Source organism: Trachurus trachurus (genome assembly GCF_905171665.1).
Source record: "Trachurus trachurus genome assembly, chromosome: 20".
NCBI classification, from domain to species: domain Eukaryota; kingdom Metazoa; phylum Chordata; class Actinopteri; order Carangiformes; family Carangidae; genus Trachurus; species Trachurus trachurus.
Window position 1 is genome coordinate 23792256 of NC_139911.1, and position 15286 is coordinate 23807541.

Sequence of the window (15286 nt, forward strand, 5' to 3'; positions counted from 1 at the left end):
GGTGGAACTCATACAAGTCTGTAATCCAGCCAGAGATGTACGGTCATCCAGTGAGTTGTTGCTGGATGTACCTAGATCAAAATTGAAGACCAAGGGCGATGGTGCCTTCTCTGTGGCTGCTCCCAGACTCTGGAACAGCCATTACATGTTAGACATGCAGGATCCATGGAGAGGTTTAAGTGTGCTTTAAAAACACATCTTTTCTCCTTGGCCTTCAGATCCACAGGGACTTCTATAATCCTGCCTAGTTTTGTTCAAAATATCTGTGTATTTTTAACATAATCTTGCACTATTGTTTATGACTACTGTAGCCGTGCACGTATGTGTATGTATGCGCATATGTTCGTATATGTACTGGGACGATATGCTTTTCTCCCGATTTGATTCTTCTATACGATCCTCTCGATTTTTAGTCTGCATTTTTAACATTTATCTGCACACAAATACTGTAGGAGACTATAAATTAACATACTCCATTATAAAGTGAACAAAACCTGTACTCTCTGTATGTAAAAAAGGCTAACAAATGCACATTGCACAATATAAAAAAAAATCAAAAAATCGATTTTTGAAAAAAGAAATAGATTTAAAAATTGTCAAAAAAGGTATCGATATTTATGTGAATCAATTTTTTTCTCCCACCCCTAATGTACATGTGCTACATGCATTTGTGTGTGATGATGATATGCATGTTTTCTTGTTTCTTGTACATGCTTTCTTTTTGTCTTTGTCTCTGCTCTGTGAAGCACTTTGGACGACTGTCACAGGTCTTTTTAACTGTGCTATATAAATAAAAGTGAACTTGAACAACACTCATGGAGTTTTTAATAATCATGAACTAAATAGTCTGATTAATCAGCTGTTTCCTGTTCCATCCACCTTCAAAAATAAAATTGTTGCTCGTCTTGTCGTCCATATGCTGCTGCTTCAGACGGGCTATCTTCAGGGTTCGTCAATGCAGAAAGACATCGGAGCTGAATATTAAATGATCATGTGGTCAAACTTCCTGTTTAACTGCCGCCACGCTGAGTCGCCTCCCTGAGCCCTAAGTCCTAAAGCTTGTATGATGGACACACTGATTCATTATTAAACACATGCACTGTGACACAGACCCACACACACACACATACACACACACAAACACAGACACACAGACAAACACTGCCTGGTTAATAATTTATTGGCAGTAAAATGAATAAATAAAAGTGACTTGAAGACAGAGATGAGTGTTATCAGAGCGTACATCATCGCAGGGTATGACACACACACACACACACACACACACTACCGTCTTTTAGTTTTGTTTCCTGGTGTTTCCTGCTGTTAATCTTGGAGGAGCATTAGCTTTGATCTGCTGACGGTCCCACAGGGTTTTACAGAGGAACCAGGACCCTCATCATCAAACAACAGTCAAGTGCCACCAACCACTAAGAATCTCCTCCAGCATCTCCGGTTCCTCACCAACAATCACAACGTCTGAAGAACCTCAACAGAGACCGCACCACTCTCACCATTTGACTACAGAGTTTCCTGTTTCCTAAAATCTATTTCACAATTTCTACCCCTCAGACTCTTACAATCTTATCATACACCAGCACTGTGTGCACATTTTGGGGACAAGTGCTCAAGCAAAAAAAAAAAAAAAAAAAAAAAAAAGCATCTTTCTCATAATTATTTATAGAAAAATACATCACATAACTTAAAACTCAACAGAATTCAACAAAAATGATCAGCTGGCTCAGAGACGATGGTCTGTAGAAACACTGGCTGTTTCTACATGTATGACAAAGAAAACAGTGACACACTGTTCACACACTTACACTTTGTTCAGGAGGTCTAAAAATAATAATTCAATACGAACAAATCCTTACACTGCAAAAACTCAACATCTTACCAAGAATATTTGTCCTATTTCTAGTCAAAACAAATCTCATTATACATAAAATACGATCACATTAAAAAGCAGCTTGTTTTTAGATACTTTTTTACTTCTTTCAAGCAGATTTTCACTTGAAATAAGCAGAAAAATCTGATGATGAAGCAAGTTTTTCTTTCTTATTACAAGCACAAAAAAACTACCTTTCACTGGCACTTATTTCAAGTGAAAATGATCTAAAAACAAGTTAATTTTTAGGTGATGAGTCTCATTTTAAGTGGAAAGAGATTAGTTTTGACCAAAAATGAGACATTTTGACAAGAAATAAGACAAATATTCTTGGAAAGATTTTGAGTTTTTGCAGTGTATTCAAACAGGAAAGAAAAATGTTCTATGTAACAAATGATAAACCTACTATATAGCCTGTAAACTATACTGAAGGCCTCTGTTCAGGTGCAACAAGTAGGTGGAGGTGTGTCCTGTGCAACTTAATGCTGCTATTGGTAAATGAGCAAAATCGGTAATAGGATATGACTGCATGACTGATGCATTACAGCTGTAACTGTAACTGTAGTAGTGCCCTACCATACACACAGCTACTTTTTCTAAAGCCAAACTTTATTTTATCGTAGACCAATAAAAAACAACTCCACCTCCTCAAGGAACCAGAACATCTTCGCTGTCCTAAGAACTAATTACAGGCATGCACATGTACATGCACATGTGTATCTCATGACCAGTGTTTGTGAGTGGATGAACACAGCAGTGAGGTGAGAGCCTCACTTCAGGTATGTGGTGCAGCAGAGCGTACAGTAGGATGTGTTTAGGAGACCATACCAGAGAAACAGCACAACGCCGTGGGCAGCTCTGACATGTTGGAACCTGACACAAGTGTAATCATGCTCTTTGTCTACAGTAACAGACCTGAGGTCAGGCACGGGACACACAGGCATTTGATAAACATGTTGCTACATTCCTGACTATGTTACACAATTCTATTAATACAAATGCCTATAGCTACATATCGTGTCTACACTCTGACATCTATGTAAATCATTGGCTCTGCCTCAGGCTGTGATGTCAGTGCTTCATGTCTTTGTCTCAATGACAGATTTATTTATTTTTTTTCATTCATAGAAATAAGCCTCAGAAATAAAGATGTGAGTTGTTTAGTTCAGTTCAGATACATCTGACAAAGAGACAGAGGTGAAACCACACTGTACTAAACTTTTCCACACTTTGCAAACAGTAAACATGTTTTTTGTGAGTGTGATTATTTTCTAAGCGACTGATGCTAATGATAAAAAGACAACAGCAGTGAAATGCTGCAGCAGCAGTGAGTCTGTTGCACCTGTGTAATTAGTGTGCTAATTGCTGATCACATACTGTTTGTTTGCACCTACTGGCACACACACTCACCTACAGCGGTGTGTGTTCGCTCTGGAGATGGATGAGGTGAACAGTTAGCATGCTACGCTGATGTGTTCACTGTACCCGTAAAGAGCTAATTAGTGTAGCGATAACAAAGCCGAGGATGGCTCACAGTTTTAATGAACTGTGTTTTTGACTGTTAACCATTAGCCACCTGATGTGCTTAGTGCTAATGCAGTTTAGCATGGCACGCTGCACTACTGACTCCACCATTAACCTCCTAATGAGCTCAGTGTGAGTGTAGCCTGGCCCCGGCCCGCTGGCTGCTCGCTCTTATCACACAACAAGTATTAAAATGGCACAGATGAAGTTAGAAACATTCCGCATCATTAACGGAATGGCTACAGGTTTTGATCATGTGATCGGACTCACCTGCACACTTGGTCCTGGCTCGTAGCGGTGGCCCGGGGTTTCCCGTGCCTCCCTCCAGGGGCCTGGTGAGCAGCACGCTGATTTCGTACTCGGTGTCAGGGTCCAGGTGTCCAATCTTATGGGTGGCTTTGTCCACAGGCGTGGTGTCGATCAACTGTCCCGACATCGTACGGTACTCCACCTGTACACAAACCATTCATAGGACAGAAATGAGAACAACCATCGACATCATATTGGGTCTCATTCATGAAACGTGAGCAGCACGGATTTGCGTGTAAACCCTGAGCAGCGCAAATTTACGTGGATTTCCGCATTCATCAATCTTTTAGTAGTGCTGATTTTTTCGTAGCTACTCACAAAATCTACACCTGCTCCGGACTGTGTGTAGCGCTTGTGTAAATGTAGGAATGCAAATAAATACTGCTTGTCACTGTTGAAAATTACAATTTAAATCCGTATTACTCTCTCTCATGTTCAAAATACGCCGACACCTTTGAAACACGTAATTTAAACATGACAAACAATTAGAAATATTTGGAGAGAGAGACGTTTTAGGGATTGGACACGCACAAACACGTCAAAGCTCCATCTAATGATGATAATAATCTGATATAAAACCGGAAAAAAAATTTTTGTGTTGCTACCATAGACTGTAAAAAGAATGGACGTAGCGTCTGTGACGTCACCCATTGGTTTGGGGGAGTCTGTTTTGTGCCGCTACTACGGGGGTTTGAGCCGCGCCATGTTGGATTCTACTTGCCATATTTGGAGCGGTGCGGCCGTTGGCCGGCCGAGAGCCCGCCCACTGGCCTCGTAGCAGCGGTCGCCGGACCTGTCACTCAACGGTTCTGCGCCCTAATTGGCCAGAACTTTAAACCTAATAACAGTAAAACGGTAGAGTTTAAAAAAAATTCACTATCGATTGAGACCAAAAAAATTAAATGTACCAGGCTGTAAATATGTTTTTTAAAGCTGTAAAATCGGCTATTTTAACATGGGGCTCAATTGGAGTTGCTCCCTTCTGGAGCCAGCCCCCAGCGACAGCTCAGGGGATTGCAGCTTTTTGAATGCGGAAGTGAGCTTCACTCCTCAGACCGACAACTGCCCCCTTGGTTGCTACAGTACACGCTCGGTGGGCGCACACTTCACCCTGCGCAGTAGCGCAGTCGGCACCGGTTTGGATGGAGCTGTGACAGACGGCTGGTGCTTCTGTAACAATATAACCTGCCTATATAACTTCATGTGTTGATACAACCATGCTCCTCTACAGCTGAGGCTGTGAAGAGCCTCCTCCTCCCGTTGCTGCTGTAGCTCTGTAGTTGTGTGTATTTATTTATTTTTCATGTTTCATATCGAACTATTCTGGCTTTACTTCTTAAACGGTTCTTTAATCAACCAAGGATAGGCCTACTTAATTCACTAAATCTGTTTCTTCCCTCCAGCCTTTGACCTGTCCCAGTCACACCACTACTAACAGAAGAGAATTAAATATTTTTTCTGGACTCCACTTCACCCAAAATGACTTTGATCCGTGATCTCCCTTTTTTTCTCTCTCTCCCTCTTTCCTCGTTTGCGTCATGGCCGCAGGTGAGCAGGATGCACCTACCTCCTAATATGGTGGTCAGGATCTCCTTATATGGCTATTCATGTATGGAGATCTATGCTAATTGCTGATCACCGGGGGCGTGTTGTTAGTTTACGATGGGTTGGCATTCATGAAGTTACACACGTGTTCACGATCAAATCTGAGTTTCCCGCACCGTTCATGAATCCGGAGTAGAGTTTTAGTAGAGTGAGCTTTTATGTGCAAATCTACACACAGATTTACTCACGTTTCATGAATGAGACCCATTGTGTTCAACATACACAACTTAATTAAATAGCACAAGTTATGATTTAGAAACCAAGCTGATTATTTCCATAGACTGTAAAAAGAATGGACGTAGCATCCGTGACGTCACCCACTGGTTTTGTGGAGTCATTTTAGTGACTCCAATATGGCGGCCTGAACAGCGCCATGTTGGATTTACTGGCCGAGAACCCGCCCACTGGCCTCGAAACAGCCTGTCTCCGGACCTGTCACTCAACGTTTCTGCGCCCCTGCGTGTTTGTCACACCTGTATTGTTTTGCCTCGTACTGGTGGACCACTTGTTTACATAGACGCTTGTTTATCCTGTTACATGCAGCGTCTGTTGTCTGTCTGACGTCTGCCCCATTTCACGTGAATGCAGCATAAAGAATACGTTCAGATATGCAACCGCACCGCTAGATGGGGGGAATTCCTACATACTATACCTTTAAACTCTCTCCTCTCTTTAGAAACCCATATAAGATCTGTTGAATACCTCTTTAGGACCTGCAAGAACCACCACAAGGGTTCTAACCCTAGACTCTCTCTCAGGACCCTACAGTCCCTTAGAGACCCATAAAATCCCATTAAATTTCCAAAAACACTGCAACCCAGATCTCTAGAACTTTATGAAAGATTGAGAAACATTTAAACTGACACAAAGAACCTCAGAACAGTCCTCGTCTAGACTTACTTCTCTCTCAATGATGGGTCCGTCTCCGTTGATGGAGTTGGCGTTGAGCTGGATCCACAGATAGGTGGCACCTACTGCTGTGAGCTGAGGGGGGGCGATCGGTACAGGAGGCTCTGAGGGATAAATAGAGACATGATCAGTTTCATACACACACACACACACACGCAACACAAACACACAGACACACACTAACTCCTCAGGGTTTTGCTGATCTCTCTTAACGAGGGAGGAAGAAGTTAATGAGTTAATTAATATTTGTGACCTTCGGCGAATCACGACAGACCTGGATTCCATTACCCAGAAACCCCGGTGGTGCTGCTCTACTTCCTCCTGACCCACTTCACCACACACACACACCCGCGCACGCACACACACAGAAAGAGTAGGGATACATGTGTAATGATGCATGTTTATCATGTTCAGGTTAATACTGTGTGTGTGTGTGTGTGTGTGTGTGTGTGTGTGAGTGTGTGTGTGAGAGATAAAACTCACACAGTCTGAGTGACAGTTCAATCAGGGGTTTAGCCACCGGGGATTGTGGGATATATGTCAGATCATGTGACCAACAAACAGCTCCTCACCTGTCAGTGTGTGTGTGTGTTTGCAGAGATCAGACAAGTTATCGACCTGTGTGGTTGCGCGTGTGTGCGTGTGTGTATGTGTGCGTGCGTGTGTCAGGCCTTTATCCAGTATTGATTGGCTCTGTTATGATTGATAACAGAGCAAACTGAGCCAAATAAGTGAGCAGCAGAAGGTGGTGGTGGTGGTGAGACACAATCAGGGACAGGTCTGGGGTCAGTGTGGAGGCTGAGGGTGGGACACACACATCCTGGACCACACACACTATGTCCACGTCCATGTCCACCAGGAAACAAGACAGATTACAAACAGGTCAAAGAGTATGGAAGCATATTCACTTGAAAATAACAAACAAACAAACAAACAAAAAATCCGTTGTTTTTGAGTAATTTATTTTTTGGTTAGTTTTTTTTTGTTTTTCGTAGTAATTTTTTTCTGATTAAACAAGATTTCAAAATCCCGTGAGAAGCTCCCTTTTGCAAGTAACGTTTAACCTCAAGCCTCCACTTCATCATGATCTATTAGATCTATTAGATCATGATAAGTAAATGTTCCACTTCAAAAAATACAGTTGAGCTCTCCCCGGCATTGCTTTGTGCTAGATGTACTTTATACCAGTGGTTCTCAAAGTGGGGTCCAGAGGGTTCAAGGGAGTCCCCAACCTTTTCTCAAAATTTTACCAAATTTTTTTCCCCATAAATATAACAATTTCTTGAAATCTTTCCAAAAAAATCACACCATTGGCAGTAATTTGAACATACATTGACTAAGAAAAGTAACGTTATTCTATTATTTATTGTTTGTTTCAGAATTTTGTCCAATGGGGGGTCCGTGGTCTAATTTGTGTCAGTTTAGGGGTCCTTGATGTAAAAAAGTTTGAGAACCACTGCTATCCACAAGTTTCCGAACGTCATCTATGGTCAAAACTGGCTTCCGGTTTGCCGGTTTGGTGGAATTTTACGTTTACATTTCCATGGTTTTCAGGCGTTGTCATAGTTGCGGTAAACGCATGGATCTATTAACGCTGGCTTTTAACACAGATGTCAATTTGTGTGATATCCACTGTTAAAAGCTGCTGTGATGATCCATGCGTTTTACAGATTTTCATTGGGGGGAAAAAAAAAAAAAATCCATGCATTTACCGCGGCTACTGAAACCATGGAAACGTAAACATAACATTCCAAAACCGGCAAAACAGGCTACGTTTTTGACGTTCGGAAAAAGGTGGATATACTACGAGCATGTAAGAACTGATTTCAAAATAAAGGTGACTTTCAAAAACGGATTCAATTGCGTAATTTGCAAGGTGATGTAGATTTTCAAAGGAAAACCCCACTCATTTTTCTTATTTTCACTGTGTTACCTGTAAATTCAGATTGATATTGAAAGGAGACTACCTATCAAAATATCAGGGCAGTCTGATGTAGCACCTTTAATTTGAAATCAGTCCTTACGTTACTTGCAGGTGGGAGCTTCTTGCGGGATTTTGAAATCTTGTTAAGTTAGGGAAAAAAAATACTCTGAAAAACAGGAGGAAAAAAATTACCAAGAAAAACTGAAAAAAAATGTCAGAAAAAGAGAAAAAAATATTCATAAAAACAAACCCCCCAAAAAAATTACTCAGAAAAACCTGAGTTTTTTTTGTTTTTTTTCAAGTGAATGCAGTACGCTTCGGTAAAAGAGGAATCAACACACACACATTTCCATACAGGGGGGGTATAAACATCCAGCTCTGTTCTGTACACAGCAGATCATCATGAAGGGAAGGAAAATACCTGCTGCAACAAACCAAGTTTAATGAGTCGTCATTAACACACTGTACACCTGAGTGTGTGCTAGCGGCCGGGGTTAGCGCGCTAATGCTCAGACAGACAGGAAAAAAAGAGGCTTTTACTTTGGAGTGATTCATCTTCACAGGAACGCAGACACATCCTGACAAAATGCCGCTGATTCTCCCTTTTTAAACAGCAAACTGACTTTCTAATGAGGCGCTCCTATCACCTGACACACACACACACACACACACACACACACACACACACACACACACACATATATGCAGTGTAGTAATGAGGTGAGGAGCACTAATACAACTCTTCATTTGACGACAGAGTCATTAAAATAAAAACATGACAAACTGCAGCTTTGATCTAGAGAAGGGAGAGAGAGAGGGAGGGAAAGAGAGAGAGGGGGAGAGGGGGGAGAGAAAGAGGTGGAGAGTAAGTTAGATAGGTGGAGAGAGAGAGAAAAAGCAGGATAGATGGAGAGACAGAGAGGTGGAGAAAGAGAGCGAGACGGATGAAACAGACAGGTGGAGAGGGGGAGGAGGGGAGACAAAGAAAGAGTGAGTGAGACAGAGAAGGAGAGAGGGGGAGAGAGACAGGTGAGGGGAAAGATGGGGAGACGAGGAGAGAGTGAGAGAGAGAGGTGGAAAGTAAGTTAAACGGGTGGAGAGAAAGAGAAAAAGCAAGATAGGTGGAGAGACAGAGAGAGGTGGAGAAAGGGAGAGAGAGAGAGAGAGAGAGAGAGAGAGAGAGAGAGAGAGAGAGAGAGAGCTGTTCAGAACTTTCCATCACAAAAACAAAGCAGATGTTAAAGGGACAGTTCACCCAAAATTGAAATTTCAATTTCATTATCTACTCACCCTAATGTGGGCTAAGGGCTGGGAGAAGTTTCAGAGTCCTCCGTGGCTTCTCTGAGTTACAGGGGGTCTCGGCGTAGCAGTGCATGTCCATATAACAGTTGCAAATGGATACCAACTGTCTTCGTAACAAAAAGACACACCAAAAAACATCCAAATACCTCCATGCTGCTCGTATGTAATGTCCCTCTTGTATTGGAGCCCCGAAATGCAAAATTGTCCCGAAAAAAATTAAATAAGTCTTATCTTTTTTTCAAGCTTGTTTGTAGCGGAAGCTCCTTTTCCCGGTTCCTCAAATTTGGTAAAACCAGGGTCTGTCCTCTTCCCAGTTTGTCCAAATTTGACGAACCGGGAAGAGAAGCTTTGAGAAGCTTCCGCTATAAAACAAGCTTAAAATATAGACTTATTTAATTTTTTTCGGGACAATTTCGCATGTTGGGGCTTCAATACAAGACGGACATTACATACGAGCAGCATGGAGGTATTTGGATGTTTTTTGGTGTGTCTTTTTGTTACGAAGACAGTTGGTATCCATTTGCAACCGTTATATGGACATGCACTGCTACGCCGAGACCCCCTGTAACTCAGAGAAGCCATGGAGGACTCTGAAACTTCTCCCAGCCCTTAGTCCACATGAGGGGGAGTAGATAATGAGTGAAATTTCAATTTTGGGTGAACTATCCCTTTAACACATGTTCAGTGAAACTTCTGTCTCCAGTGTAACCGCGACTCTGACGACATCACTCACGTTTGACTGTGAGGTCGGCGTACAGGGACACGCCTACGCCTCGCTCTGATTGGCCGATGCAGCGGTAGCGTCCCGAGTCTCCTTTGGTGGTGTTCTTCACGTCGAATCTGGCCACATAGCGGCGTGGGGTCACCCTGCTGGTTTCCCTGAGGAACGCCTGACGACCACCCATCCCCTGACAACCGGGAAACAGGTTGCACGGTTACATCAGTACGTCAAGAAATACATTTTTTTTTACTGATCACCAAAATCAAACATAAGGATTGATACCTGTAGGTAGAACATCAGGTTGCTCTGTGGTTGTCCCTTGACGGTGCATTCATACGTTGCCATCTGTCCCGCGTTCACCTCCACACCTTTAATGTGCAGGAAGTGCGGTGTGCCACCTGAGTACGGATAAAGGTCAGAGGTCACGCACTGATGACATCATCACCTGGCTGCTTTTGTCATGGTTAAAGGAGAATTCCGCTCATTTTTGACCCCTAAATCGTTGTCCTGATGGTCACCCAGTGTTGGGCGGAGCAAAAAAACCCACTAAAATTGCTGCAGGCAAACCAGAGTTACACCATGGCTAGACGGAGCTAGTGCTAGCGACAACGCTAACCCATGGGGCAATTCTTTCAACCACAACAAACACTCAAAAAACAATCAAATATCTATGGTACATGACTGGAATCCTTATGACACACCACTGAACTCATATAGTGTACAGTATAAACAGTATAAACTTTGTGTTTTTGCATGTAGCCACTCACCTCAGATAGCCGAACACTGAAACATCCTGGAAAGACATTACTATCCGATCACAGAGCGCCTGCTCTCCTCGCCACAGAAACAAACTCTTTTTCCTTGTTGTGACGATTTCTTTACAAAAATAAACGGTGGAGCAGAGCAGTGGTAATGTCCAAAATATCTCTAACCGTTTATTTTTGTTTCTGTGGCGGAGAGAGCAGGAGCTCTGTGATGGGATAGTAATGTCTTTCCAGGATGTTTCAGAGTTGGGCTATCTGAGGTGAGTGACTATGTACATGCAAAAACACAACGTTTATACTGCTTATACTGTACAGTTTATTAATTCAGTGGTGTCATAAGGATTCCAGTCATGTACCATAGATATTTGAGTGTTTTTTGAGTGTTTGTTGTGGTTGAAAGAATTGCCCCCATAGGTTAGCGTTGTGGCTATCTCTAGCAATGGGTAGCCATGGTAACTCTGGTTTGCCTGCATCAATTTAGTGGCGTTTTTTGCTCCCTCCAACACTGGGTGACCATTAGGACAACGATTTAGGGGTCAAAATGACTGGAATTCTCCTTTAAGGCTAACCTCTTCTTCCATAATGCAGCAAAAAAAAAATCCCATTGATCCAATCAGAAAGTGGAGGCAGGAGTGAGTATGTGTGTGTGTGTGTTCAATCAGTTTATTGAACAGGAAGAAAAAAGTTCTGGTGAAGGATGTTTACTCCAGATTTCTCTCTCTCTCTCTCTCTCTCTCTCTCTCTCTCTCTCTCTCTCTCTCTCTCTCCCTCACACACACACACACACACACACACACACACACACACACGGTTAAATGTTCATATAAGAAAGCAACATCAAAATGCAGACAGGTAGATAAACAGACGGATGGATCAAAGTCCATGCTAATCAATTTATATTTTAATGAGCTCCCTTGTCTCCACATACACACACACACACACACACACACATTATACACACAAAAAGCATTGTGACCTTGATTCTACGATGCCAGCTCAACTTTTAATATTGTTATCCAATTAAGCAGCCAAACCTCATTAACCAATTAGGAACCTGCTCTACAGTGTGTGTGTGTGTGTGTGTGTGTGTGTGCGAGTGTGTGTGTGTGTGTGTGTGTGTGTGTGTGTGTGTGTGTGTGTGTGTGTGTGTGTGTGTGTGTGTGTGTGTGTGTGTGTGTGTGTACTTACTACACTCATGCCCTTGCAGTGTGATGTCCTTGATGGCCAGGACTCCTCTCTGTCCGCTGCTGACGGCCTCCAACACCACCTGACACACACAGCAACATCTGGATCAACCTCACTCATCTGACCAGAGGGAGTTCCTTCTTCAAAACTCTTTATTGAAACTTTATTGTTCCTTCATCAAATCTATTTATTGACTCATTTTTGGGGGGATATTTCATTTTTCTAATTACAGGCAAGAACACACATGGAGCCTGCCACAGTGCTGTGGCGAGGCTGCTGGTGGTGGTGGTGGTTGTGGTCTAAGACATCAGTCCTGAGTCTGAGTCTCTGTGACCAGCTGGTCCAGTCTCCTTGTGTTCAGGTCAGACCTGCTGCCGGCAGAGAAGTTTAGGGGGTCGTTTCCCTCCATTAACGACACTTATACCGTTGCCTCAGCTGTAGTTTTCCAGCTGGTCGACTTTCTCCATCAGAAAATCTTTTTTTTTTTTTCCCACTCAACTTCAGAGCACAATATTCCAGCTGGTTCTCTCTCCTCTGTATGGAAGCTTTGAGTCCAGACACAGACTCATTCATTTCTTTACTTTTTTTTTTTTTTTTTACTAATTGGTGAGATAACATACTGTAACGACAAAGACAGTGACAAAGAGGACACAACGACAGAGACGATGACAGTTTACCATGTGCAGGCGACAATGAGACAAAGAAAGAACTCGGATAGATAGATAGATAGATAGATAGATAGATAGATAGATAGATAGATAGATAGATAGATAGATAGATAGATAGATAGATAGATAGATAGATAGATAGATAGATAGATAGATAGATAGATAGATAGATAGATAGAAGAGACAGAGAGAGGGGGATGATGGATAGAAAGAGGTATAGAGATAGAGAAGGGTAGAAAGAAAGAAGTAAAAAAATACAGAGGAAGGGGGTAGAAAGAAAGAAAGAAAGAAAGAAAGAAAGAAAGAAAGAAAGAAAGAAAGAAGTAAAAAGACAGAAAGAGAGAACAAAGAGACAGAGAGGGGGATGATACTGTAGATAAAAAGAGGTAGATAGAGAAAGAGGGGTAGAAAGAAAGAAGTAAAAAGACAGAAAAGGGGGTAGTAAGAAAGAAAGAGGGGGATAGATACGTAGATGAATAGAAAAAAAGAAAGAAAGAAAGAAAGAAAGAAAGAAAGAAAGAAAGAAAGAAAGAAAGAAAGAAAGAAAAACTAATAATAATAAAAGATTAATCATTTCTGCTTTTAATTTTGCAATATTTTGCTAAAATATGAATCAAATCTCCTCCATCTTGTTCCTGTGCTGTCATCATTATACTTCTTGGTCGATACTCTTGGGATAATTTTTCTGTTCAATAGTTAACACTTGCTCACTAACTGAATCTAATTGGAGTCTACTGTCTAGCATCACATGACTCCACTAACTGTTTATTTAAATTGTATTGTTCTTCTATTAGAATTTTCTTTTCATCAATGTAATTGCTCCTCAATTAGAACAGTTTGGTTACCGTAATATACAGGCCACTGTTGTCCTTTTTTATCTAACATGTTATAACGGCTAATATATAATTTATACACTGTTAACAAGCTAATTAGTAAAGTATAGTAATCAAAAGCCATTCCTAAAAAATTTATAAGGACAGTCTTAGAAGTGGTACCATATTTTTATTGCATGACTATTTCATCATTATTTTTTTATGCCTTTTGGAAATCAGTTCATATTATTCTCACTTAACTATTTACAGTGACAGAGATGAGTATACAACTGATACAGACTAAACACTCTCATCTTTAGTCTGTAGTTCCATTATCACATCGCACCCTCAGATTGTTAAAAGATATTATAAATCTACTGCTGTAGGTTATTTGTTTTTTAATCCATTCGTTTTTAGATGTAAAACACTCTCACTGGCAATTTATTCACTACTTTTAATTGCTCTGGAGATATTTCATGGAGATTTTAATTGGACCGACTACCAATTATAATATTTTTCTGTTGTTATGTAAGAGGAAGGACGATCCAGACTGCAGGAGATACTGGCCTTACACTCATCTAACTGCACATCAGTTATGAACGGCAAAAAGGGGAAGTGAACAGCATTAGATCATCAGTCCAGGCCTGCTTTGTTCAACTGGAAGCTACAATGACCTTTAGTACGGTCAAACATCATTTCATTTCAATGTTCAGCCTAATATTTTATCATTTTATAGGCTACATGTATTTTGAAGCCCATGGTTTTTGTTTGTTGTGGTCATTTCATTGCGAAAGTCATGCTTTTATTTTGAAAAACGAGGATGGTAGCAAATATATAATAAAGAATATTGTAGATAATATTTAGATAATAAATACTATATTATAGATAATAAATACAGACATGTCTGGAGACCTGTTGTAGCAGCCCCAACTGAATGATGTCAGACTGCTGAACTGATGCTTCACTCTTTTTAATGTCTGTGCACTGTAGCTGACGTTATGAGACCTGAACACACCAATAAAGAGAAAACAAAAACGAAAATATTACCATCGTCTTGCATCATAGATAAAACACAATTTTACATTGGTTTTGGAGAATTAATTACTTTTGATTATGAGGCACCTACAGTCAAGGAATACCTCCTTTAAACTGTTGTTTATGAATTACAATAGCTGATTCAATTCACAGTAATTCTAAAAAATGTCCCTGATGGCCGATGGCCTTATCGCCATGGAAGCCAGTGGCCTATACTTCCTGTTGGCTTCCAGAGACAGGAAGCCCCCCTAACAACCCCCCCAACCACACACACACACACACACACACACACACACACACACACACACACACACACACACACACACACACACACACACACACACACACACACACACACACAGACATACATCCACCCAGGTTTTCCCCTCAGCTCTGACTCCTCTTCCTTCCATTCTTCGTCTCTCCTTCCTGTTTCTCTGCTTGGTCACTATTGTATCTGTGTAGAGGCCTTAATATGAATATAAATAGACATGTAGATGTTAATTTAAACAAACAAAAGTAGAAGATAAAAGATATGAATATATGAATATAGGTTGGATACCAATGGACATGGCACTCAGGTGTCTACATGTCCAGCACAGACCATAATGCAGCTGACAAGGTGTCCTGCAGGTTATATGCA

The 15286-nt window shown here is 41.3% G+C and overlaps 1 protein-coding gene across 1 annotated transcript in view; it reads right to left on the reverse strand.

Moving 5' to 3' along the window:
- LOC311003924 (receptor-type tyrosine-protein phosphatase mu-like) overlaps positions 1-15286 on the reverse strand; it is a 171614-nt gene that overhangs the window by 85491 nt on the left and 70837 nt on the right. The window contains exons 5-9 of the mRNA XM_083995836.1: positions 12132-12210; positions 10462-10577; positions 10192-10366; positions 6224-6336; positions 3680-3860 (exon numbers count right to left, since the gene is read on the reverse strand). Of these exons, the coding sequence (XP_083851962.1) occupies positions 3680-3860; positions 6224-6336; positions 10192-10366; positions 10462-10577; positions 12132-12210 (664 nt within the window). The remainder of the gene's footprint in view (positions 1-3679; positions 3861-6223; positions 6337-10191; positions 10367-10461; positions 10578-12131; positions 12211-15286) is intronic.